This window comes from Misgurnus anguillicaudatus, chromosome 18 (assembly GCF_027580225.2).
Source record: "Misgurnus anguillicaudatus chromosome 18, ASM2758022v2, whole genome shotgun sequence".
Taxonomy (NCBI): Eukaryota; Metazoa; Chordata; class Actinopteri; order Cypriniformes; family Cobitidae; genus Misgurnus; species Misgurnus anguillicaudatus.
This window is the reverse complement of record NC_073354.2, coordinates 67,679-95,407: the sequence shown is the minus strand read 5'-3', so window position 1 is coordinate 95,407 and position 27,729 is coordinate 67,679. Positions and strand designations below refer to the sequence as shown.

Genomic DNA, 27,729 nt, shown 5'->3' with positions numbered 1-27,729 from the left:
TTTGAAGAAAAAAGAGATAGAAGCAGAAAGGCATGAGGAGAGGGATGAGAGGAAGACGCAGCATCAGTCCACTGACTTTTCTGCAAACCAAGGTATGTGTATTACATGCAGAGACCAGAGGGAGGTTAAAACAAATACACATCAGGAGGTTTAAATGTACTGAATGTATCAGGATACAGTATACAGTATTATTACCTTCAATGTAGGGCAATTTACACTAATTCACTGTTTATATGTATTTAAATGTGCCACCCCTCTCTAAGTCTGTGCCCCAGTCCGGCCCCCCCATGAAAAATTGTCTAGACCCGCCCCTGCTGGGGAAAACACTGTACCAACTGAGAGAGGGGAGAAAAAGTCAAATAGTTAAAATTTGAGCCAATGATAACTGCTCCGCCCAGTTTCCATCAGAGAAGACAAGTCATGGAAGGGGTACCAACTCATTCATTTAAGAAGGGAAAGTTGGTATAGGACCCTGACTCACCTGAGAGGGCACGTGGGATGCCTGGCCAGCCGCCCAGCCTATACGTCTCCTCTGAGAACACACGCTGACACTGGTCCAACATGGAGATTGTACAACCAGTAGAGCTGCACGATTAATCATTAAAATACTGTGATCTCGATTCGACCCCCAAACAATCCTTTCTACGATTCAGGTAATTATATTTTCAAAGAGGAAAGACGCAGTCTTGCCAGTTCTCGCGACAACACGCAATCACTAACAGCGGCTGCGCTGACGTCTTGACGTCACATCGGGTATTGCGCAAGCCGGATGTGCTTGTGTTCTCTCCACTGGTACAGCAGATGCTTTCGCGGGGAAGTTACACAGAAGGAAACAGAATCTAAAAAGAATGAGTGAGGTAGAGCAACATTGTTTTAGTACCAAAAAGAGGATCTTCAGAAACATTGGCTGCATCCAAATAACCACACTTGCTGTCTTTGCACTTGACCACTTGACTACATACATGACATTATGAATCAGTACGTCCGGATCTGATATTTACAGTGGATTGTCATCACTTTTGCATCATTTCTTAAAATAAATCGATTGTTTGACCTCTGTACACTTGAAATATTTTAAGTACATTTAAAAAAAGTTGTGACTGTTTTGTATGCTGTGTTTATATCATATAATAAATAAATGGGAACGTTATTTGCTTTAAATGCCTGGATAGTGTAATGTGTAATAAAATACAATTAATACTGGCTTTTTAAATTGGAAATCTTATCCCAGTACATGTTCTCATAGCAAAATTATACCCCAAAATATAATTTGATACCCTAATAAAATAAGTTCACCTGCTGCCGGTAGAGGCGCTAATTTAGTAAATGCATCTATTGGTCGTATTTGGTGAAATAGACAAACGACCAAAGCAATCGTATGGGTTGGAGGATATGTTGTGATAATTTTTTTAATATAGTGCCTAAAGTTTTATTAGACAGGTGACAATAATCAGGTAATACACTTTATTTTTCTTGTTATAATGTACACATAAATCATAAGGCTAGTAGATATTTTATCTTAATATATTTTAATAGGATTTAGTGACTCTACAACATATACAAATCTGTATCCAGCTTAAGCATTACCTGTCTATAAAAATATATTTTTTTTGCATCTGTCCCTGAAATGTTCTGTTTGTTTTGTTATAGGGTCTTTTTTCTTTTTTCCTAGTTTTGGGGAAATGAAAAAACCTAAAGTAAATGTTAAAAAATAGATTCTAGACTTGAGCTTTAGACTTGACTGAGAGTTCATGACCCATTTTCTTTTTTACAGGACCAGCTGTAAAAACATCTAAGAGTAGCCCCTCCCCTCCAGTGGTAAGTAAGATGGGAAATGTGATGCGAAGGGCTAGTCAGGTTCTAAGTGAGCGTGGAGAGCGTTTGATGAAGGTTGACGATAAGAACAACCAGCTGTTTCGTGGTGCCAAATCAGAAGCTGCTCAGAAGGTTAGCTAATCAAAGGGCCTACACACATTTTTATTTATGTCATTTTTGTCTATTTTATGTGGTATAATCACTAATTAATCTGAAAAAATTGGTTCTTGAAAAACTGAACCTGTTTGTTTCCTTGTTTATAAAAATTTCTAATGGCTAAATTTGTATGATAATTCATAGTAAAGGAAAGTGTGGTCTACAGTAATTTTTTATTTTTGTTTTAATTTAAGAAAGTATGATTAACACTGTTTTCGATTCCCCCCCAGCTGGCTCTGAAGCAGATTTAGAAGTGTTCAGGACGGATTGCCAATAAACATTTTAAATAGCTTTTAATCATTGGTAGTTGTATATAAAGCTTTTAACCATCTAATTTTCACAGTGAACCTAAAGATGTTACCTGCAAGCAATCCTTTGATAAAAGCAGTTTTAATTATATTTTTAGAAAGTGGATGCTTTAATCAAACAATTGTGAGGGGTGTCATGGCTTTCAGTCTGGCTGAATGAGATCACACAGAAGACAGATTTGTGGACTTGTGGATGTTAAAATAATATAGCCAACTAAAGCAATTCCTCCCTACTGAAATTGCATTAGTGTTTTCCTTTTGCTTTTTTCAGTCTAATTTGCTCAGTGAAAACTAAAATGAAAATAAGTATACTTGTTTGTTGGACCTGAACAAACAGAAGTGAACAGTTGGACCTGTTTTTCAATCCCTCATGTGGATCAAGTTGAGGTTAATTTATGTTTGTTTTGTAAAATATGTGTCATAATATTACTATACTAGCCAACATTTGAAATGGATCAAAAAAGTTTATTAAAGTTGTCCTAAGACTAGAATGGGTAATGTAAAATATTTAAGGACAACTTTTACTGATCCACTCCAAATGCTGATATGTGTATTATGATCTTATCTTTTTTCACTTTCATGGGATCTAACAAATTACAAATTACTTTCTCTTGAAATAGGATTTAGCACTTAGCAATAAAAATGTGTATGGACAGGGACGTGCACATACATTTTGAGGGGCAGGGGCTCAAGTAAAATAAAGGGCACTTCTCATAATTATGTTTTTTTTTTCTTTTTTTAAATGAAAAAAGTGTATATATATATATATATATATATATATATATATATATATATATATATATATATATATATATATATATATATATATATATATATATATATATATATATATATTCAATTCAATTCAATTTATATAGCGCTTTTCACAATTTGGTAATTGTATCAAAGCAGCTTTACATAATAGATGCAGTGAAAAGCACAGAAAATCGACAGATAGCACAACATAATACACGATAGCACAAGCAGCTAAAATTACTGCGGCTATAAATCAACATTATAAGCAAACGTATTACTAATGTAACGTATAGAAGTTAAGCTGTCAGGGGGACAGACTCTTGATGTAAATTGAGAAGTACGCCCCAACATTAAATTACACATTAATTTACAAATTTGTTAAAATACTAAAAACAAAGTTGTGACTCCTGAGTTAGCGCTACATGCCAATAAATGCTATATGCTAGCGTTTAGCTGAAGTTCTATTAGTTAACAATTAGTTGTTACTCAAAATCTGTATTTTTTGTATTTTTGAAAAGGGCTCAAAATATAAGGTCTGTTTACTAATGTGAGCTTCTGACATGAGCCTCAGAGCAGAGCTCAACATTATTATTCATGACCCTTTAGGGCAAAAATAGACCATTTCATTCAAATGACAAATCCTAGGGTTGTAAATGGACATGTAAAAACGTTTTTGGATATTTTTTGCACTTAATAAAGCCACATACCTTCTATGTAATTATCAAATAACAATTTAACATATTATGGCAACACATCCTTTGGCACCTTTAATCTTAGGTTTCATATGTATTAGGGCTACACATGTCAGAAACAACAAATATAGATTCGGTTTATTTTATTTGTATATTATATTTTAATTTTTTGTGATGTCAGTGAAAATTCTGACTAGGCAAGTAAAATACTGAACCATCAGATTTTTCTCAATCTACTACAGCACTCCAGTATAACACATTATAGGCTACTTATTTAACAGCCATTACAAAAAAACTCAAACAAAAAAAAGCTTACTACTGTAGTTAGCAATTATTTTATTGTTTGGGCTTTATTATTTTATGAGCAGTCTGTTTAAACTACGTACACTATACGGTTACAAGTTTGTAACTCTTCAAGTTAATATGGGCTTGCCATGGAATACAATGTCCCTGAATCATTATGTGTAACAACGTGTCCAATATTTTATGCATAAAACTGTTAATATAAGAATGTGTTCTTCCTCACACACTTACCTATAGCCTGCCTGCATAATCATGCACATCGTGTCTCATTCAGGCTGAGCTTTGGCGCTTCTAAATGCAAATGCAGCCGCCTACATTACAAGAGTATAGACAAACCAATCATAAAGCGAAGTAGGTTAGAGAGGCGGGACTTAAGAAAGGTAAAGCCAATCATATTAGCGATGTGAGTTTTGGAGGCGGGACTCATCTGTTAACCGTTTGTGTACCACAAATAACGGTATTTTTCTTTTTATAAGAGTTTAAATCTCATTTAAATGATTCCTAAATGAATTCATGTTAAATTAAATAAGTATAAATATTAAAAGACACAAGAAACAGACGGACATCAGTTGTTATATGAATAAAGATTATATATATATTTTTTTTAAATTAAAAAGCACCCCAGAAGAAAAGGGTACTTTCGCTCCAGGAACAAAAAGGGCAGGTGCTCAAGCCCCCTTTGATGTCTATGTGTGCACGTGCCTGGGAACTACAAAGTTTTTATCATGAATGTCTGATCTTTGATTTGCAACACACTACTTGTAGTTCACACTGCATCAACAAACAACAACAAATACTGTATCAACATTCTTAATTGGCCTGTACTTTTAGAGTGTTGTGAATAACAACTCTTGCTTTCATACTGCACCAACAAACAGCAACAACTTGCAGATATAGGGAGCATATTAATAATTTGAAATTGCGTTAATTTTTTTTGGCAAGTTTGTTGGTGTTGATTAGATCAGTGTGTATCAACTTAGCTTTACCTTGGTTCACCCTTGGAGAAAATTTAATTTGAAAGAATGTGACCTTTATTGTTTCGATCACCTCAGCATTATGGGATATAAATTTTGTTTGTAATGTGAAAAATAAAAATGACTGGCATGTAATTTTACACAAGAAATATGCCAAATATTTATGGATATACAGTAACACAGAGACATAATTGAAGAGTTTCGTTGCAAAACGAGATAACCACAGTTTTTTTAAGTGTTCAGAAATCTTGTTTGTTTTGATTTAAACCTTCATGATTTAAAAAAATACAGCTAAGTAGCACCATAAAACAAAATTTTAACATGATAACGTAATAATAAACATGTTTTGACAAAAATGTTAAAAAATGGATTTATCTCGTTTTGCAACGAAACTCTTCAAATATAGATTGTGTACTTTAATATTGCCTGTACCTCATTTTTATATATTAACACATGATGCTGGTTAAATCTGCTTCCTAGAGGTTTATAAGAGATGCTGACAAATACTGAAAGCTCATTGTGAACACAATGTCTATGTATTTAAAAGTCTTGGTAAGTCTCTTTGTGGATAAAAGTCTTGTTCAGTCAAAAATGTTAAGTGTCTAGTGTAACTAATGTATGTATCTAATTCTGGGCTGATAACTGATGTGAGAAACCATTTTGTGATTGTCTGTAGCAGGCACATGAACCTGTCCAATAAAAAAAAACAGAAGGGTATTTTTTGCTTTAAGTTGAATACACTGTTTGGTGATGGCGTATTCAGTGCAGCCTGCTTTTGGTTTCCTTCCTTGAGTTTCCTAATATATTTGTAACTAAATTTTGTTTGTTTGTAACTGTGTTCTTGTCTTGTGACACTGATTTAAGAAAAACAAGTTAAATTGCCCACCTTTACTTAATAAATTAAATGTGATCCACATGGTGTTGCCTGCTATGCATGATTGTAACGAGGTGCTTTAAAGAAAGCGATGAAGAAGTGAATCCATGTGCAGAAGGTGTTTATTGTAAAATCCCATAAAGGGCCAGCAAACAAATCCAAAGGTAAATCCACAATCGTAATCCAAAAACAGGCTAAGGTTCAAGGAAGGCAGCAAAACAGGCAGAATCCAAAATAAACAGGCAATGGTCAAACACAGGCAGATGCAGGTAACTACGGTGGCCGAGAAGTGCGAAACAACATTACAATGTGTGAAACACTTTTACGAACCTCGAGACAAATTTACATTTTGGAAAACATTTATACGTATCATAAAACACATTTACATTGGGGAAAACACTTTTACCAAGGACGAAACAAATTTACATTTTAGAAAACAAATTAACAAGACGCAAAACAGTTTTACCAGTCCCGAAACAAATTTACAATGACAGATTCTAGCGGAAAGGGAATGTACCACTCACCGGAACTGACGCTATACCCACACACCGGAAGTGACGCGGTGACGTTGTGTTGTTGGTGGTAAGCGGCAAATTCGGTTTGTGGTTGTGTAGTAAATAGCGAAAAAAAATTGGTGGGCGTACAGGTAGGAGTGCGGCCGAGGTATGTTTTGTCCATTTTGTGGCCAACATATGAGCACCGTAACGCGGTTTTGCGTCACGTGTGGTCGGTGTTTGGAGTTTTTGAACGACACGGACCAGATGGAAACACGGGACATACTGAATCAATGTGTTCAATATTTTAACGAGGGCCACTCGTACGCTGTAATCGTGGACATGATGTCAAGTCTACACGGTGTAAACATCAGCTTGAGGACTCTTAAAAGTAAACTAAACGAAGCCGGGTTGTACCGCCGAAAGGATTATTCTTCTCCAAACTCCGTGTGTAACGCCATCAGATTGGAACTTCGTGGACCTGGACAACTATTTGGCTACCGCACGATGTGGCAGGTACTCAAACAAAAGTACAATTTTCGAGTGAGGAGAGACGATGTGATGAATTTGCTCCGGGAGCTTAACCCTCGAGGGTGTGAGAGTAGAACACGCAGAAGGTTTACAAGAAGAACCTACCACTCAATGGGACCCAACTATATGTGGCACGCAGATGGTTACGATAAACTTAAGCCATTTGGTCTGGCCATATCGGGATGTATAGATGGATTTTCACGTAAAGTATTGTGGCTTGAATGTGGACCAACAAATAATAACCCAACAGTGATTGCTCACTATTTCATTTCATGTGTGCAAAACCTCGGTGTCATCCCTATGAGACTGAGGACTGATTGCGGCACTGAGAACGGCATAATGGCTGCAATTCAATGCATGCTACGCCACCATCACAGTGACTACTACTCTGGCGCGTCCAGCCACATGTACGGTTCATCTATAAATAACCAGCGTATTGAGTCCTGGTGGTCTATATTTAGAAAGGGAAGGTAAGTGGACTTCATACTGCATTCTTGCTTTGGTCATTCGATTTTCTTCTCAGGAACGAGTAATGAAAAACGAGCACAATAAAAATCAATACAAAATGTAAAACAGATACAACACGCAAAGGAAAAGTAGTTCCTTATAGAAAATCGAATGACCAAAACATGCAGACCATAAATTTCATTACGACTAACCTCTTATTTTATTATTCAAACATGTGTATATGCTTAAAAGTATAACTACAATTTGTATAAATTTCTATAGGTCTCAGTTCTGGATGGAGTTATTTGCAGACCTTAGAGAAGCTGGATACTTCAACGGGAGTCATGAGCATCAGTGTCTATTGAGATACTGCTTTGGTGATGTTATTCAAAAGGACTTGGATGAGTGTGTGAGACTGTGGAACAGTCACAGGATTCGCCCTTCCAGAACAGCAGCGTGTCCAGGAGGAATGCCCAATGAACTCTACTACTTACCACACAGGTGATGCTTTGATAATAAACAGACAAAAGTATTATTTTAACGTTTTGGCTTAAATAAAATGCTTATGTTTTCTATTTAACATAGGTTTGGCTCGAGAGACTGCGGATTTCAAATTGAACAAACTGAACTGGATGCCTTTCCTGAGGCTAGCCTGTCAATAACTTCTTGTGGAGACCCAAACATGCAGGAGTACTTGGACTTTGCCATAGAACACAGTCAGTTACAGAAGCCAGAGAACTGGGAGTCTGCATCAGAACTGTACATGAAGCTAAAAGAAATGGCTCAGCTATGAAATGATCAAAAAAGGAGGGGTTTTTGTAGTGGTCGAATAGTCCTGTCTGTCTGAACACAATGTTTATGAATCTGTCACCCACAGCTTGATTGTTTTAAAGTATGAAGTAAATTATTCAAAATAGCAATGAACATTTATAAAATTTTTGTAGTATAGAAAACAAAACTTCTTTCACTACTTGTTTCTTTATCTAAAACAGTGATTCACAAAGCATCACAGTTTGAGAGTCACAAATCTAAAACATTTTCAAAATGTTAACAGTGAGAAAAGAACATGCTCACATACTGTTATATTATAAAACAATTTTGGCAACTGCACTTTAAAGTGAACCTTTAAAGGGATAGTTCACCCATAAAATAAAAATTCTGTCATTTACTCGCTCTCGTGTTGTTACGAACTTGCATAAATGTTTGTTATGATGAACACGGGGGAGGATGTTTTGGGGGGTGTTTGTGGCCGGGCCGTCTGTGGACCCCATTTACTTCCATGGTAGCAAAAACAACAAGACTACTATGGAAGTAAATGGGGTCTACGAACAGTTTGGCCACAAACATCCCTCAAAACATCCTCCCATGTGTAACCAAGAAATTCATACAGATTTGCAACAGCATGAGAGTGAGCAAACGACAGAACTTTCATTTTTCGGTGAACTGTCCCTTTAACAACAACCTTTTGAGAGTCTTAAGGTTTATCCATAATTTAGCTTAAAAACAGCCAAATCCTGGACTATTTTGAATTCCAAAGTCCATTTGTGACTTAAACAAAGTGTATGAGTCCAGGAGTGGTAATTTCAAGGAGTTTGCGCATGTATTTGCCATAGGGAACACAGAGTGATCGAGGAACTCTATTTGTGGCAGTGGTTCCAAGCCAGATGGGGGAAGCGAAGACAGCCCAGTAGCAAACATCAAGACATCTTCCACCGACACAGCAGCCTGGCCTTCTGCAAAGAAAAACAATTCAGATACATTATTTAGTTATATAGTGGCTTAAAGAGCTCAAACCCTATTGTAATTGTACAGATTTTTATTATTAGGGTTTTTTTTATTCGTTTTTTTACAGAGTTTACAGCTCTGTAATCACGTGGTGCGTATCATTTGATAGATATCCTCATACTGAATGACTTTGCCTCAAGAACTACTACTGTTATTCAAATTGTTCCTCAAAAAACCCCTATCATCTTAAAAATGTACTTGCGCAAAGTAGTCCTCAATTTTTCACCAAATCGCAACCAAACCAGTGCAGTACAATTCTCTGTACTCTCTAGGATAATTATCTAAAAAAAGTTTTACCATTTGGCCATAACAGGATCATTTAGAAAATGGGTGTGTCAAAACACCCAACGCCTATAAATCCTAAACAAAAACTCAAAACTTTACAAATTTGTGAGCATATGACACATAACATTCGGAAGAAGCAGCAAAATTTCATGGAGATCGTACCATAGCTGGCAATATAACTTTCAAAAAGCTTTGAAAACGATAATATTTATTATAACTACAATGTTGCCTGTAATTTTCTTTGCCTTCTGTGATTTAGGTGGTTACATTATTGCTAAATAAAACGTAATGTCTATTGATGCTTATGTGCTTAAAGGCTGGAAATGCCTGAACCACGATAAATGCTGCTTGTAGCTTTAATTGCCATGTGTTTTCTTAACTAGTTATAAAAAACAAATAAACCAACAAACCTTCACAATCAAGGAGATAGTCTGCCCAGTAGCCCATGGTTTTATTTTCTTTAAGTCTTCGACTGCTTCCAGAAGGACTGAGGTCAGGTTTAAAGAGCATCTCCAGATCAGAAGCAGTGAGTTGCTTTTCAGAGTGGCACAGGACAGGGGCCAGCAAAGTAGGGTATTGCTGTAGTGCATTCAAAAACTTCAGGGCTGAAAGACCCTCCCTGAATCTACAGGGTGAACACAAACATTGTTGTAGTGGCAATTGACTTTAAATTAAAGAAAACTATTGAATATTCTTTTCTCTACAATTACCATCCACCTTAACAAACGTACATTTGGGGGGAAATTAGTCGTATTGAAAATTGATTTTAAAGAACCCTATTTTCACGGCTGAGTAGCTTGAACACACCCCATGCACTTTTTCAAAACTTTGTGTTACAGATTTAATTTAAAATGGTCATACTAATCTTTTTACTCAGCAGTATACACACACAATACATAAATGACAAAGCAAAAATAGTTTTTTTTAGAAACTGTAGCCAATCTAATAAAAAAATTAAATATCACATTCACTTAAGTTAATAAACCCTTTTCTCCGTATGCTGTTGAACCACCTTTGGAATAATTCCAGTCTGGCTTTACACACCCATTAACATCAGCACACTCTTATATCTGATTATATCACTCTTTATATTATATATTTTATCTGCTTTTATATTATATAATAACCCATATAACCCTTTAATTCAATTCAATTTTATTTATAGTATCAAATCATAACAAGAGTCATCTTAAGACACATTACAGATAACCACACTCAATAATATACAAAGACCCAACCATTTAGTAATTTCCACCACACCAATAAGGGCAGGAATAGATTCAGATGTAAATGACACTGGCAGAGTATGGAGCATGTGGTTGGATAAACAGCAGCAAGTCATCAAGGGTTTGATGGATCAAGTGAGCCTCAAACCATAACTCTGCTGTCAGATGTGCAGTAGAGGTGGATGGATCACTTTAAGGTGTAACTGGACTGATTTTAACTCTATGGAGGAGTCAGTCAGGAGGAATAACTTAATATCTAATTTCTGTTTTTGGCTTGTCATTATGATGTATTGTGTGTAGATTCACAAGGAACAATATTAATATCTATTTTAAATTGAATCTATAAGGTGTGTAGACTTAACGAAGACACTGTAGTTTGACATCACATATCAGTTGAAATTTAGTTTAAAAAAAGTTACAAATGCTGTCACATACATGCCTGCATAAACCAAAGATGGGGACTCAATGTATTTCAAACTAAAAATTCTTCTATAAATGCATAAAAATAGAAAGTCTCATTTCTACAACTATCATCTTACCTGTCAATTACAGATGAGTTACGGTCAATAATATACCACTGGAGGTAGTCAGAAACAATTTCTCTCTTTTCTTCCACAGTAGCCACATGTCTCAGACAACCTGCTGTCTGTAACATTGTGCTGTGTGTCATCATACATTCGCGCAGAGCATTCAATGAAGCAGCATTCTCAATCTGAAACACACAAAAAGGGACATAAACACCCCAGAAAATAATTCTGTACTTCATATAGGAAGTAAACAAGGTCTCAAAACACTGAAGTACTCTATGTAAAACTCTGCCCTACCATATCGTAACCTTATGCTATTCTTACCTCTTGCAAAGCTTTCCCTATTTCTTCATCAGTAATTAAATTAATTGGTGCTTTGAATGAAGGCTGGCCTGCAAGATAATGTACAAGATCTTTCAACAGGAAATGGGGTCCTGGACCTCCATGCACAACTGACACAGCAATTATCTTTCCTGCCAGGTAGTATTCATCCTCCCTAACAGCTGTAAATGAATTCATATTGCAAAATTAAAACAAACAATGCATTATATACTGTAATATACACGCATTTGTCATGTTATGTTTGTCATATATATGACATATGACATAAATATATGGTCAATGATCATTAAACAACCATTAGTAGACTATAGTTAACATCTAATCCATATGCATACCATTTGCATTGTAGACCAAGAATCGATGTCCTTCTGGTCCATCAAAAATGGGCCGGTCTTTTAGATGTTTCATTAGTAGAGTTAAAAACTCTCTTCTTGGACCACCAGTGTCAATTGCCTCTTCCAAAGCACCAATATCATCAGTAAATTTGACAAGCATGTCACAGGTTTCAGAATATGTTGAAACCTCTGACTGCCCCATCCCATACATTAGCCCTTGAGATGTTGAACCGACTGACTTTTTTGTGATCAATAGGAAGTGCCAGGTTTGCTACAATGTCAGGTAATGTAATACCGGTCTCATCCCTGTAATGACAAAAAATGTATAATCCAGATATACCAGAACTACAGTACAGTGAAAAACAGGAAGGTTATATTCAAAAGCTGTCATATTACATTACTGTGTGTTGAGAATTCTTCACACTGACAGCAACCAGCTCTTCGTCCTCTTGCTCAACATTTGGTGAATACAGGTCTGTGTATTTACTGTTGGGAAATTATCATTTTCATGTTAAAACATCTTACAAACCAAAATGTCCTCCCCATGTTATCAGTTAAATAAATTTAAAGTCAGTCATTATGATAATTATTTTTTTACCTGTAGCAAGAAGTTTTTTCTGGATTTTCTTCAGGTGGATCCAGATCCTCAGCATCAGATATTAATATCTGAAAAAAGATAAAAATGTTTGAAACAACAACAATGAAAGCACAAAATGTCATGGTATCAGTCTGCCTTATTACCTGTCCTGGCTGAACTGTTGATGAATGTCCTGGTGCATCTCTAAATCATGATAAAACATAAAAATTATTAGCTTTATGATAAAGTCTATAATCTAGTTTTTAGTAAAAGAGGCAACCCAAGACTTTATAAATGAAAGATTATTTTGTTATAAATCCCATTACACATATGTTTTTTTTCTGTTTCAAGTTCAACAGAGCGAGTTCTCTGATCACATCAACAACTTAAAAAATTGATTATTTAAAAGTACTCTCATGCAATTTGGCATCTAGCCTTGTCAGCGAGTAAAACTGATTAAATGAGATACAAACTTTTCTAGTGTCCAAGGTGTTCTGGGCTACAATAGAAGTTTTAGACATCTTAAAACCAGCAGGTGTCCTTCAGGCCTACAGTCAAATCATGTAAACGTTATGCATACACCAAGATACAGCCAAGATTCCTTTTGGTTGATTACTACTAGAAAAGCATGCAGCAACGTTAAAATTATGTATGGTCTTGCTGTATTTCCAGGTGAACAAAAGTGGTAAAACAGCTCAAAAACCGCAATATAAATGTATAATGTGTATGTGAATAAGTACCGGTAGTGACATTATCTGCTAGTAGTTTTATCACAATTAAATGAGTTAAATGAAAAAAATAATTGCCCTTTAGCAAAGCACTGTAGCCTAATAAGATAATAGTTATTATTTCCAGTCAAGAAGTAAATAAATAATTTCAACTCATGCATGCCTGAAAGTTCCTTTGTGTACAAGTGTGCAACACCTACCTTTCATCTTCCAGTTTGAGTTTGGGAGTACTTCGATTTTGTGGTTCAAAAACCTGAAAGGAAAAGGATAAAATGATCAACAATTTTCAGCAGCTTCCATTATTGTTCCATTACCACATACAGCATATATGCTGAATGGTTTCCTGTGTTACTGTATAATAGTTACTGCGAAATAATCAAAACAAACCTTTTTTCACTAAATTATTGACCAGGACAAAAATGTTATGCAATCCAATGCACATCTAATAAATAAATGCAAACATACATACATAAATAACTAATACTAATGTACCAAAGTGTCAGCTCGATTGAATTCAGCTGTGCTCCTTGTTGTGATGACAATTTCAGAATCAGAGTCTGTAGTATCATCCACTGAAAAAAATAAATCAAACAAAAAAACAAACAAACATTATCTATCTACCAGCAGAGTATCAAAATATGTACAAATATTGAATCACGAGATCCACTAACCTCTTTTATAGTGTTTTTCCAGGCAAATGAAAAAAGTGATCCTGGAATATGCCTTTCCTATTTCCTTTTTATATTCTGCCAATTTGAATGGCCTTTCTGACCCAGGCACATGGACCACCTCTGAGCAATCTGGATACAAAAGGACGTATGGTCCTTCGTGCATGTCCTTGTTAAACGTTCTCATTTTCTGTACAGCTTGTTTCAGTAGATCAGGTGCTGCTACCTCCGGGTCTGTAAATAACGGGAGTGTTTTCCCTCTTAGAGGTTTTAAATCGGTTCCATCAGTTTCATGTGGCACCATTAGTCCTACATTTATCTAGTAAAATAACAAAGATATATAATGAATGTATACATAGGTAAAATAAATATACACATACACAAAAAAACATATAGAGCATTCCAAAATGTATAGGTCAGTACAACTTACCTGGACGTGTTTTTTTTCTTTAGGCTTAAACCTTCCTTTTGGCCCATAGTTAAAAGACTGCCGTTCTTTTGACTTTGAGCTTCTGTACTCCATGAAATGTTTGTATGATGGGCATGGTTGTTGTTCTGCTGAAATGGACAGAGTTCCGTTTCAAAACAAAGTTATTAGCCACTCAAAAAAATAAGTATTAGCATTACATATTTTTATTCAAATGGCCTCAGATATCTAGCGTGTTGCTACACTAAAAAATGAAAACTTAACTTACTTTGCTTAGCACTGTCCGTCTGTCGAGACGTCCCCGGTGTTTCCGTCTGGTCCATGTCGTTCATAAACTCTAAAGACCGACCACACTTGAAGCAAAACCGCGTTACGGTGCTCATGTGTTTGCCACAAAACGGACAAAACATACCTCAGCCGCAGTCCTACCTGTACGCCCACTAAATTATTTTCGCTATTTACTCCACCACAAACCGAATTTGCCGCTTACCACCAACAACACAATGTCACCGCGTCACTTCCGGTGTGTGGGTATAGCGTCAGTTCCGGTGAGTGGTACATTCCCTTTCCGCTAGAATCTGTCATTGTAAATTTGTTTCGGGACTGGTAAAACTGTTTTGCGTCTTGTTAATTTGTTTTCTAAAATGTAAATTTATTTCGTCCTTGGTAAAAGTGTTTTCCCCAATGTAAATGTGTTTTATGATACGTAAAAATGTTTTCCAAAATGTAAATTTGTCTCGAGGTTCGTAAAAGTGTTTCACACATTGTAATGTTGTTTCGCACTTCTCGGCCACAGTAGGTAACAGATACAGATACAGATAAACAGATAACAGGCAGATATACAGACAGGTTGGGGCGATGTAATAATCAGCATTGAATTGGAGTACAGGAAGTGGCTTTATACAAACAGACAGGAAGTGTGAAGTGAAACATGGCAGGATGTATTTCAAAATAAAAGCCAGAACAGAACAGGATGTCAAAATAAAAGTCCAAAATACCAAAATACACAGAATACAAGAAAACACAGAACAAAACCATTACAGAACCCCCCCTTTAAAGGGCGACTCCCGGAGCCCAACAAACAAAACATACAGTCCAATAGAGGGTGGGCGGGCGGGCCAGGACCTCTTGGCGAAGGCAGGGCAGTTCAGGAGAGGTCCTGGGTCATATGGCCAGGATGGTCCAGGAACATGGGGCAGGCTAGGACCTGGGTCATGGGGCAGGCTAGGACCTGGGTCATGGGGCAGGCTAGGACCTGGGTCATGGGGCAGGCTAGGACATGGGACAAGGGGCAGGCTAGGACCTGGGTCATGGGGCAGGCTAGGACCTGGGTCATGGGGCAGGCTAGGACCTGGGTCATGGGTCAGTCTAGTACCTGGGTCATGGGGCAGGCTTTGACATGTGTCATGGGGCAGGCTTGGACCTGGGTCATGGGGCAGGCTTGGACCTGGGTCATGGGGCAGGCTTGGACCTGGGTCATGGGGCAGGCTTGGACCTGGGTCATGGGGCAGGCTTGGACCTGGGTCATGGGGCAGGCTTGGACCTGGGTCATGGGGCAGGCTTGGACCTGGGTCATGGGGCAGGCTTGGACCTGGGTCATGGGGCAGGCTTGGACCTGGATCATTGGGCAGACATGGAGCTATATTATGGAGCAGGAATAGACCTGGAACACAAGGAGAGGAAGGGTACGAGCACACTTCGGCCTCCGCCTTGGTGTCCTCTGCCTCCTTCCTGTGTCCGGGTACTACCCCCCCCCCCCAAAAAAAACTTGGGAAAGCTTCCACTGTCCAAGGTGGCGATGTCCCAGATGGTGAACCAGACAAATCAGATGAGTCAGTTGAGCCAGGTGAATCAGACAAGACAGGTGAGTCAGGTAAGCCAGACGAACCAGACGGGACAGACGAATCAGGCGAGACAGACGAATCAGGCGAGACAGACGAATCAGGCGGGACAGACGAATCAGGCGGGACAGACGAATCAGGCGGGACAGACGAATCAGGCGAGACAGACGAATCAGGCGGGACAGACGAATCAGGCGGGACAGACGAATCAGGCGGGACAGACGAATCAGGCGGGAGAGATGAATCAGATGAGTCGGGCAGATCAGATGAGTCGGGCAGATCAGATGAGTCGGGCAGATCAGATGAGTCGGGCAGATCAGATGAGTCGGGCAGATCAGATGAGTCAGAAGGGTAAGATGAATCAGATGAGCCGAGTGAATCAGGTGAGTCCAGTGGTTCAGATTCAGGGCCTTGAGGAACCTCGGGAACAACAGAGCAGAAGGCAGACCAAACGCACCACAGGGCTATGGCAAATTCAGTAAGTACAGAGTCAATGAGACATACCTCTGTGGTAGTTGGTTCAGGCAAGACGGCCATCTTGACGGCAGGTGCAGGGTGAACGACAGCCCTCATAAGTGCAGGTGTGGTGGTGACGATGGCCCTCTGAATCTCAGGTGCAGGGATAACTGTAGCTCTCTCCAAAACAGGTGCCAGTGCAGAGACAGGCAGGATGGCGGCCATTTTGGGAACAGGCAGGATGGCAGCCATTTTAGGGACAGGCAGGGTGGCGGCCATTTTAGGGACAGGCAGGGTGGCGGCCATTTTAGGGACAGGCAGGGTGGCGGCCATTTTGGGAGCAGGCATGGTGGCGGTCATTTTGGGAGCAGGCATGGACAGAACAGGCATGACTTGGCTTTGTGTGTTGTGAATAGCCTCTGAAGGTGTATCTGCAACACCCACAGTGAAGGGGGAACCACACAACAGCAACGCAAAGTCAATATATTGCTCCAGAGACCAGACAGACATATCACGTGGCATACACAAGCGCAACCATTCATCCAAAGCATTATAAAATATCGGTTTCAATGTGTCCTCATCAAAATGTACCTGATTCGATAATTCCAGAAAGTCACTCACGTAATCCTCGATGGCACGGTGGTTTTGGCGGAGTTCAAGCAGAGCAAAAACTGGTTTCATGTTGCTGGTGGGAAGTAACTAACCTTCGCTGGATCCGGGTTATGGCTGATTATTCTGTAACGTGGTGCTTTAAAGAAAGCATAGAAGAGGTGAATCCATGTGCAAAAGGTGTTTATTGTAAAATCCCATAAAGGGCCAGCAAACAAATCCAAAGGTAAATCCACAATCGTAATCCAAAAACAGGCTAAGGTTCAAGGGAGGCAGCAAAACAGGCAGAATCCAAAATAAACAGGCAATGGTCAAACACAGGCAGATGCAGGTAACAGATACAGATAAACAGATAAACAGATAAACAGATAAACAGATAAACAGATAAACAGATAAACAGATAAACAGATAACAGGCAGATATACAGACAGGTTGGGGCGATGTAATAATCAGCATTGAACTGGAGTACAGGAAGTGGCTTTATACAAACAGACAGGAAGTGTGAAGTGAAACATGGCAGGATGTATTTCAAAATAAAAGCCAGAACAGAACAGGATGTCAAAATAAAAGTCCAAAATACAAAAATACACAGAATACAAGAAAACACAGAACAAAATCATTACAATGATGAAAAACATCTGAAACCCACTTATCACCACATGTCTGTACGGGAGGGGCCTATTGGAGCTGACATATCAGCGCGGCCGCTGCATTTATTTCTGAGGAAGGTGTATCATCAAATACAATAATCATAAATCCCCGAATTTTTACCAGGTTTCACATGGTTTGGTTACACGTAAGTAACATCGGTTATGATGACATAATATTATAAATGGTAAAATAACCAAAATTATTGTTCAGTCATACTTGTGAAAGGTGATATCAGCAACCATAAGCTGCACAAAATACGAACATAGTTGCTAGGGGTGGGAATCGCTTGGACCCTCATGAATCAATTCAGAATCGATTCTTGATGTACTAATTTGCATATCTGTGACGTCATTACGTCACATTTGCTCTCAAGGCCAGGTTAATGTTTGCGCTTTTGCTACTAGTCTCTGAACTGTCATGTACTTTTCCTTTTTAATGCAACTAAGGGATAAATAATGTCATTCTTATATACATATATGTCCTGTTTCTGTTGTAAGCCATTAAAACCAGTAAAAATAGTAATTAAAAATGACATATTAATTCTATATGTTAACCGTCATTAACTTCCACGAACTGACTAATGTTAAGCATCTAGCATCATCATAATACACAGTGATTTTGGCAGTATTACTGTTTTTTATATAATGCAGCACACCCAGCGACTGAAGAACAAACTATGTGCATATTTTTACAGAAGTGTATTCATGTTATATCTAAACAGTCAGCGGATGGTTTAGGGAAACGCTATAAGTGTCACGGAGTGACTTTTAGGGCGGAACTACAAGTAAGAGGGAAAGTTCCGCCCGGACCGAATTCCGCAAACACCCGTCACTTTCTGGTTCCCCGGGCAACCCAAATCAGGCTGAATTCGTGACAGGTGTGGAGGATGAGGTGGCGATTGTTGACTGGGCAGATTCGCATATTGAAGGAGGATAAAGGAGGAGTGAAGATGCAGGAAGAGAGGCTGATTTTGGGCAAGCTCACTCTCGCCAAAGGTGAAGCAGTTGACTTCGGGCGGGTTCGTTTTCCGCCAAAGGCGGACCAAACCACACACCCTTGTGCAAGAGTCGGAAGGCCCTGCTGGTGTGTACACCCGTAAGGGTGTGTTGTTGTTTGAGGAAGAGATGCCACGAGTGAGTAGAGTCACGTTGTTGGGGAAGAAGCGCCATGGGCGAAGCGGTGAGTTAAGGACCCGGAACTAACAGGATGAGTGAGCTCTGGAGGATTTCGGCTGTGTGTTGTGAAAGAGGGAAAGCTGACGAGTAATCAGGGTGAGCAACGTAAATAAAAACAAGGAAAACTACTCTCCTTTGTGTGTGTGTTGTGTTTAAGACACGGAGAAGGAAAACAGCCTGGGTGAAGCCACGGTGGAGTTGTGGAACATTCGGTAAGCGGACTGTGGCGAAAGGAAGACAAATATCAACATAGACTGTGAGTAAAGCGGATCTTCATGCTTGCCATGTTCTCTTGATTGGGCCTTATTAATGCAAAGTACAGCTGCTGTGTAGATCTGACCACTGTGTATGAAGACATTAGTGGAGAATAGGAAGCGGCACATTAGGCCTGGTGGTCTTGCGGGCCTGACCGATTGGTTGAATATTGTGCATGTACAGCAAATCCAAGTTTCCCCTCAGGATGGGCCTCAACCCGGTGGAGAGTACAGACCTTATTGAATCACTAAAGTGTGTGTGGAGTGCTGTGGGGGAGCTTTTACCTTGACGTGTGTGCACTTAAAGCTTTGCAGTGCTGTGCCGTCTCTTTCTGCTGTCTGTACTCACTCACAGGTCCGGGGAGCCAAAACCCTATAGCTGCCCGCTGCCAGTCTCGGCCCTGAGGACACGGCGGTGTATGAGTCCATCGATGAGGTTCTGTACAGCGTTATAGTTAACTCACCTTATATGGCAAGCCTAAAGTAAGAAGATCATAACGACGAACGATACGTACCTGTACCTAGAGCTAAAGCGAAATCGCCTTGTATGGCAAGCCTAAACGTAAGAAGATCATAACGACGAACGATACTTACCTGTACCCAGAGCTAAAGCTGACTAACCTTGTACTTTCTGAGCGCCTAGAGAGAAAGAATACGGCGACGAACGATACTTACCTGTACTCAGAGCTAAAGCTAACTTACCTTGCCCCTGTTGAGCGCCTAGAGAGAAAGAATATGGCGATGAACGATACTTACCTGTACTCAGAGCTAAAGCTAACTTACCTTGCCCCTGTTGAGCGCCTAGAGAGAAAGAACACGGCGACGAACGATACTTACCTGTACCCAGAGCTAAACCTAACTCACCTTGCACCTTCTGAGCACCTAGAGAGGCAGAATACAGCGACGAACGATACTTACCTGTACCCAGAGCTAAAGCTGACTCACCTTATACCTTCTGAGCACCTAGAGAGAAAGAATACGGCGCCGAACGATACTTACCTGTACTCAGAGCTAACTCCCTTTGTGTTCACAGAGATCTAGAGAGGAGGAAAATATCAACAATTCTTGTTACTTACCTGTCTATGTCCGGGCATCCAGAAGGTTTCACACAGAAGAGGAAGTACGGACATTAACACCTACCACCATCTGAGCAGGAGAACGCGGCCACTGGAAGTGGGCCCGAGGACGCTAGGGCACTGAGGACTCAGGTAGTGCCGTCCACTCATTTTCCCCAATAATTTTTTTTTTTTTGAACAATTTTTTTTATTGAGATTTAACAAATTCTCCCAGAATATTTCAAAAATATTTTAAATGAAATAGTTAGATCTCTTTTAACATAATAACAATAAATAACATGACAATAAAGGAAAGACACCAAATAACATTAAATAAAAAATAAATAAAAAAATGCACAGGTCAATACAAATATCAAACCAAGAAGAGTTGAAAGTAGTTGAAAATAGTCAACCAGAAAGCAAATATAAAAAGGGGTAACTTGGGCAAAAAACAGTAATTGGCTAAATGATTACTAATATAATGTGGGTGTAAATACGTTAAGAATCAAGATATTTTGTCTCTTTCAACCTCACCCATTACATTACTAAAATCAGAGTTTGAGATAAAGGATATAAAGGGTTTCTAAATATCTTCAAATTGGGACAATTTACCTTTTAGGATATATGTAATGTTTTCCATTGACAAACAAAAAGACATATTATTAATCCACTGTACAACAGATGGCCTTTCCACTTTTTTCCAGTATATAGCTATTAAACATTTTGCTTGAAGTATACACATGTCAATTAGTTTACGAGTGCTGCTGCTACAACATACAATATTTTCAGTTATTTCAATAAAAATACCCAAAATAAAAATTTCTGGATTCATTGGAAGATTAACAGATATCATCTGAAAAATAAGTAGAAGAACTACCTCTTTCCAAAACTCCTGCACCATAGGACAACTCCACATGCAGTGTAAAGTGCCTTTTTCAGATGCGCATTTAATGCATGTGTCTGGAGTGTTCTGACAAATTTTGTTTCATCTAACTGGAGTAAAATACGTTCTCATAATCCAGTTATACTGTATTAATTTAAGATCACTGTTAATAGTTTGTGTTTGAGATTTTGTACATATTTTTTCCCATATATCTGAGGAAATGTTAATTTTTAAATCTTCTCTCCAAGAGATCAATTTGGATTCTGTAGATTCTTTAGAGTATGACTCTAATAGTTTATAAAACATTGAAACTAAGCCTTTAGATTGCGGTGACTTTGATAGTAAAATTTCAAGTGGGGTCTTAATAGGTTTTGTAAGCTTTGTGCCTTGGTGAAAAGAAACATAGCTCCTTAATTGAAGGAATTTAAAGAAGTGTTGTTTGGGAATATTAAACTGTGCCACAATCTCAGCAAAAGACATCAAGTCATTTCCAATATAAAAATCCTCAATTTTTTGCAGCTCTTTATCATGCCATATCTTAAATCCTGAATCCAATCTAGCTGGTTTAAAACTCTAATTTCCCCATATTGGGGTAAAACATGATAAGGTATTTGTCCAACCCAAGTAATTATGCACTTCGTACCAGACTTTAATTGTATTAATGAGAATATGGTTAAAAGATACAATATCTTTGCCTTTACGGAGAGTTTTGAGATCTGTCAAATAAAGATAAAGGTTAAAGCATGGGTCTTCAACCGGGGGTCCGGAACTGCAGGGGGTCTGCCAAATGATGTTTGACCACAAGCTATTTTTTGCTAAAAACGTAAAATATATGTACAAAAAACCGTTACATGTCCCCTTTAAATTGTGCACGTGCGTGGCCGCGAAGAATCAGTGCGACATTGTCTCTCATCTAAGTTATATTTTTGAACTTGGACGGCTGTTTCACGCGGTTCAGATTTAAAGCGCTAACCCCTCGTTCAGACAGCCAGCGAAATTATCGCTGTGTGTCGCTTGTCTCTTTCAATGAGGCGTTTCTAAATCTGCTTGTGATAAACAAATGAGTACCATCCCCTCCAGTAACTGACGAGAGAAGGATGACGTGAACTCCACTGCTTTGTTCTTATTGGTAGTCGCTCCCGAAAGTCGCTCGACATTTGCATAAAGTTAAACTTTTCTTAACTTTCTCGTGTCGCTGGACACGCCCATACGGTCGCCAACGGTCACTGTCGCTCGTGTCGCCGGAAGTCGCCAGGTTTCCATTGAAATGAATGAGATCGCGTCGCTCTGCTACTGCTTGTCGTTGGCTGTCTGAACGAGGGGTCACTCAACAGGCAGATGACGCCACACTGCATTATAAACTTTGACAAAAATATCGCCCGCATTTAAAAATGTATGAAACGCGCACCGTGATGGTGCTTTGTGCAAGATTCATTGTAAGGTTGAAATCCGCTTCTCAAAAAGTTGCCCCAAAGAGATCCGTGCGGACTCAATGCATGTTTTCTCCTGAGTCTGATATGAAAGCTATGCAGAAAATAAACCTGCGTTACTCAAACTCGTGACAATGACGATACACGAGAAAGGCAACAAACCTCAAAATTATAAAGTAGCACAACCTCTATCCCCACCAGAATAGAAAGTCTTTGTGTCATTCACCATCAGTCATCTTTATAAACTGAAAGCCCAGGTTCAGGTAAATTCACACTAAAATGAAAATCTATTACACTGCAAATACCTTAAAATAATATTATAATATTATTATTATTATATTCATATTCATATTATTATATTTATATAAAGACTAAATCTACTTTAACAAAAAATTATGCATGTACAACAACAGCATAATAGTGCCAATGTACTGTCAGTGTCTTAATATAGAATGGCTGTGTGACAATATGGTTTGTTTCTATTTATAAAACAGTTCCAGTCCTTGATTCTGATTGGTCAATAGTTGTACTTCACTCCACTTTGCTTTGTGCCTAATACAAAAAGGCAGCCTCTTGTACCTTACTGATTACTTAAATATCAGTTTTACACATTTAGTATCAGGGAGTCCCTGCTCCATGCCTCTCTCATCTAAGGGGTCCCCGACCCAAAAAACGTTGAAGACCCCATGGGTTAAAGGGTAGTTTTGATTTTACAAAGGAAGATTCAATGTCCAACCAAGATGGGCAGGGTTCGGGTGAAAAGTAATGTAAAAGAGATCTCAATTGCGCTGCCCAATAATACCACTGTAAGTTAGGAAACTGGAGACCACCCCTATTATATGATAAGTATAATAGTGACAAACGAACTCGAGCTCTTTTATTATTCCAGATAAATTCAGTGAATAGTTTTCGAAGTGATGTAAAGAAGGAGAGTGGAGGACATAGAGGGATATTTTGAAAGAAGTATAGTATTTTAGGTAGTATGCTCATTTTTATTGCATTTATGCGTCCAATTAGTGATATGGGTAAACTTTTCCATCTATCAATGAACTGAGAAATATTATTTAAAAGGGGTTGATAATTTTCTGAGGATATACACTCTACTTTAGCTGTGATTTTAATACCTAAATAAGTAATGGAATCTACTATATTGAATTGAGTAACAGCCAGTAGCTGACCATCATCCTTATTTAATAAGAGAATACATGACTTAGACTGATTAACTTTATAGCCAGAGAAGTTACCGAAAGTTGAAAGAAGTTGTATTAGAGAAGGAATGGATTGGGCCAAACGTGTAAGATATAAAAGTACATCATCTGCATACAAAGAGATACATGTATATATGGATTTTAGTCTGATGCCTAGTATGCTACCGTGTGACCTTATTGCTATAGCAATAGGCTAAACTGCCTCAAAAGAAGAGACAAAGAGAAGAGGGGACAGGGGGCATCCTTGACGAGTGCCCCTTTGAATATTAAAAGCCATGGAAACTATGCTATTAGTCAGTACTTCGGCCATTGGACGCGTGTAAAGTATCTTAATCCATTTGCAAAAAAATTCTCCAAATCCAAATCTTTTCAGGAACTCAAATAGATAGGGCCATTCCACCCTGTCGAAGGCCTTTTCGGCATCCAAAGACAGAACGGCTGTATCAGAATTTCCTTTTTTAAGATATAAAATATTAAGCAGAGCTCTAACATAATGGAAGCCTTGCCTGCCACAACTAACAGCATTATGTGCGGGAACTCCTTTCTTAATTTAGCGGCACAGTTTCTTGTGCATGGGTCAGAGACTTCTGCATGCCAGAGACTCAGCTGAACGAGCACAGAGAGCGAACGAGCGAGCGCGCACACGTAAGAGAGAGAGAGCTGCACCTCACTAGTGCTTATTTGATCAACATAAAATTAGAAAACAATACATTACAAGATGAACCTCGAATGTTAAAATTCGGCCTTCTTAACATTAGATCGCTTACCAATAAAGAACCTATTGTTAATGAAATAATTAATGACCAAAACTTAGATGCACTCTGTTTAACAGAAACCTGGCTTAAGGCAGATGCCTACACTAGTTTAAACGAATCCACCCCACAAGACTATTATTATAAACACGAACCTCGATTAAAGGGGAGAGGGGGTGGTGTAGCTACAATATAAAACAACATTTTTAAAGTTAACCAGAAATCTGAACTAAAATTTAACTCATTTGAACTAATATTATTAAATATGGAAATAACTGATCGTAACAACAAACAGCTTTCTTTTGTCTTAGCTACAATCTATAGACCTCCGGGCCACCATGCAGATTTCCTTAAAGAAATAGCAAATTTCCTGTCTGAGCTTGAAGTCACTGTAGATAAAGCTCTTATCGTTGGTGATTTTAATATTCATGTGGATAACTCAAAAGATGCATTAGGACATGCATTTATGGATGTTCTAAATTCTCTCGGTATTAAACAAAACGTGTCAGGGCCCACGCATACTCGTAAGCACACATTAGACTTAATTCTGTCACTCGGACTCAATATTAATGACATCGAAATATCACCTCAGAGTGATGCAGTTTCTGACCATTACCTTGTGTCATACACTGTACTTCTAGATAGGATCACCCAATCCACAACATGCTACCGACTAGCCAGAACTATAATTTCCACCACTAAAGATAGCTTTATCAGCACTCTTCCAGACCTGTCCCAAATGAAACATGTAGCAGATAACTGTGACGATCTAGATACTGTAATAGAAAACCTGAACAATGTCTGTTCTAACACACTGGATGCCGTTGCTCCCATTCGAAAAAAGAAAATCAAAGAAAAACCGCCAGCTCCATGGTATGATCATCACACCGCAGCTCTTAAAAAGGCAGCTAGAAAAATGGAAAGAAATTATAGAAGCACAAAGTTAGAGGTATGGCGTGTAGCATGGAAAGAGAGTGTTAAACACTACAGACAGGCTATAAAAACGGCCAGATCTACCTATCTCAGTACGCTTATTAAAGAAAATCATAATAACCCTCGTTTCCTCTTTAGCACAGTTGCAAAACTGACAAGAAACAAAGAACAAACAGAAACCAATAGTAAACTCCAACACAATAGTAACGATTTCATGAACTTCTTTTCTAACAAAATTACGGCTATTAGGGAAAACATCGTAACTACCCAAGCAGCCATCACTCTACCCATTAGTTCACTAAACACTAGATTACCATATGAACATCTTGATTCATTTAAACCTACTACAATAGATGAGCTCTCTAAACTAGTCACATCATCCAAATCATCGTCCTGTATATTAGACCCCGTTCCCACAAAACTACTTAAAGAAGTATTCCCTGTAGTGTCAACCCCGGTTCTAAATATCTTTAACTCATCGCTAAAAATAGGATACATTCCAACAGCTTTCAAGCTAGCAGTTATTAAACCGCTGATTAAAAAACCACAGCTTGATCAGGGAGAGCTTAATAACTTTAGACCAATCTCAAATCTCCCTTTTCTTTCGAAAATATTAGAAAAAGTAGTGGCAAGCCAGTTACGCACATTCTTGACAAATAATAGTACGTATGAAAAGTTCCAATCAGGATTCAGGCCCCACCATAGCACAGAGACAGCGCTGCTTAGAGTTACAAATGACCTCCTGTTAACATCCGATCGTGGTGAAATCTCAATCCTTATATTACTAGACCTTAGCGCAGCCTTTGACACAATAGACCACACAATCTTACTCAATAGACTAGAAAACTATGTTGGTATCAGTGGTCTCTTAGTTATCCCTAAAATATCTAAAGTGTCTAAAGGTGGAAGATCCTTTTCCTACTTAGCCCCTAAGCTCTGGAATGATTTACCAACCGTTGTCCGAGAATCAGACACAATAGATACCTTTAAATCTAGACTTAAAACTTTTCTCTTTAACAAGGCATTCACATAACTGTTTTAGTAATGGTACTCATCTCACAATAGATAGCTTGTACAACCTGATAAATAAATAAACTAAATCCTCATTTTCGTCAACATTTCAAAGCATGGTAAATGCTATTAATAAACTTAAGAAAATGTTTAATCTCTCCTTACTTGTTTACATATGTGCAGCAAACCATGAGCCGAGGCATAAACTTTCAAAAACAAATGTCACGTATAAAATAGAAAAGGCTACATATAAGGAAAAGAAACGCTACTTTGTGCACATACAAACCACAATACAAGGCCAAAACTTCAACACTTGACCAACAAAACCCCGAATCGGGCCATTAATTGCCAAGCGCAGAGGAGTGATTGAAAATTATGTATGGCATTATGTTATCACTTGCTCGGCCCTCCACCTGAGGTTTCTGAGTCGAGTAGGAGAGTACTGTGAAGCCCAGACAGGCATCAGGGAGATGGCTGGCGCAGTCACGTCCCCGTCTCCCCTTTACTCCCTTGCTCGTCCGGATTTCAATAAAGCTCGGTGGGTATAGATTTGTGGTGTTAAGCCCACTAGTCGGGGGCGGGACTTCAGTCCTTAAAAGGGTGTCACTGCATCCATTTCCTAAAACATTCGCGTGTATGTTTGTGTGTAACAGAGTTTAAATAATGTTGTTAAATTCATGCATTAATTGGGAAAACTCGACATTGGCTGTTACGTCACCCGCATTTACGTGCATGATATTACAGGGGCGGAGCTACATCACCAGCAGCAGTTGTTTACATCTCTTGCTGCTGGTGAGTCGCATCAAAGATTGCTGCGTCTTGACAATTAAGTTTAAACTGTTTTTAAGTGCAAGGTTTGACTTTTATACTACACACAATGTTATATAATTTGTCTGTCAGTTCTTAGTTCTGTCAGTCGAGTCAAATGTGTTATTTGCAATGATAAAATGAAGTGTGTGTGTGTGTGCTAACCTGCTTGTGAACTCCGAATCTCTGTTTATTTTATTTAAGACATCTATGCCACGTGATGCACTGTACGTTAACCAGCTTTTGGTCGTGTTTGTTACAGGTATGTTTTAATCAGATTTGTTGTGTTCTGTGTAAAATATATTAACTGAATCGAGTGTTAGATTTAGTACACGTGCGATTTGCTCACACGTGCGATTTGCTCACACGTGCTGCTGAACTGTGTATCTGCACCATTTTAGATCTGTTCTTCAT

At 38.6% G+C, this 27,729-nt stretch overlaps 4 protein-coding genes across 4 annotated transcripts in view; 2 read left to right on the top strand and 2 right to left on the bottom strand.

Moving 5' to 3' along the window:
* Window positions 1-5,920, top strand: part of stxbp6l (syntaxin binding protein 6 (amisyn), like) — a 46,902-nt gene extending 40,982 nt beyond the window's left edge. Inside the window, exons 6-7 of the mRNA XM_073855460.1 lie at window positions 1,775-1,947; window positions 2,202-5,920. Coding sequence (XP_073711561.1) covers window positions 1,775-1,947; window positions 2,202-2,222 — 194 coding nt within the window. The 3' untranslated portion in view covers window positions 2,223-5,920. The remainder of the gene's footprint in view (window positions 1-1,774; window positions 1,948-2,201) is intronic.
* Window positions 5,921-6,070: 150 nt separating this feature from the next.
* Window positions 6,071-8,266, top strand: LOC129437604 (uncharacterized). Its single transcript, XM_055195854.2, has 3 exons — window positions 6,071-7,373; window positions 7,633-7,851; window positions 7,936-8,266. The coding sequence occupies exons 1-3, from the start codon at window positions 6,544-6,546 to the stop codon at window positions 8,141-8,143; spliced, it is 1,257 nt and encodes a 418-aa protein (XP_055051829.2). The 5' UTR covers window positions 6,071-6,543; the 3' UTR covers window positions 8,144-8,266.
* A 417-nt stretch (window positions 8,267-8,683) lies between these two features.
* Window positions 8,684-12,036, bottom strand: LOC141350381 (G2/M phase-specific E3 ubiquitin-protein ligase-like). The gene is made up of 5 exons (XM_073855461.1): window positions 11,851-12,036; window positions 11,498-11,676; window positions 11,186-11,358; window positions 9,831-10,045; window positions 8,684-9,083 (listed from the first exon to the last, which is right to left on the bottom strand). Exons 1-5 carry the CDS (start codon window positions 12,008-12,010, stop codon window positions 8,848-8,850), a joined length of 963 nt encoding a protein of 320 aa, XP_073711562.1. The 5' UTR covers window positions 12,011-12,036; the 3' UTR covers window positions 8,684-8,847.
* On the bottom strand, window positions 12,021-15,480 carry LOC141350379 (uncharacterized). The gene is made up of 9 exons (XM_073855459.1): window positions 14,519-15,480; window positions 14,254-14,381; window positions 13,827-14,142; window positions 13,648-13,727; window positions 13,356-13,408; window positions 12,592-12,631; window positions 12,449-12,516; window positions 12,247-12,336; window positions 12,021-12,156 (listed from the first exon to the last, which is right to left on the bottom strand). The coding sequence occupies exons 1-9, from the start codon at window positions 14,658-14,660 to the stop codon at window positions 12,021-12,023; spliced, it is 1,053 nt and encodes a 350-aa protein (XP_073711560.1). The 5' UTR covers window positions 14,661-15,480.
* Between the last annotated feature and the right edge of the window lie 12,249 nt (window positions 15,481-27,729).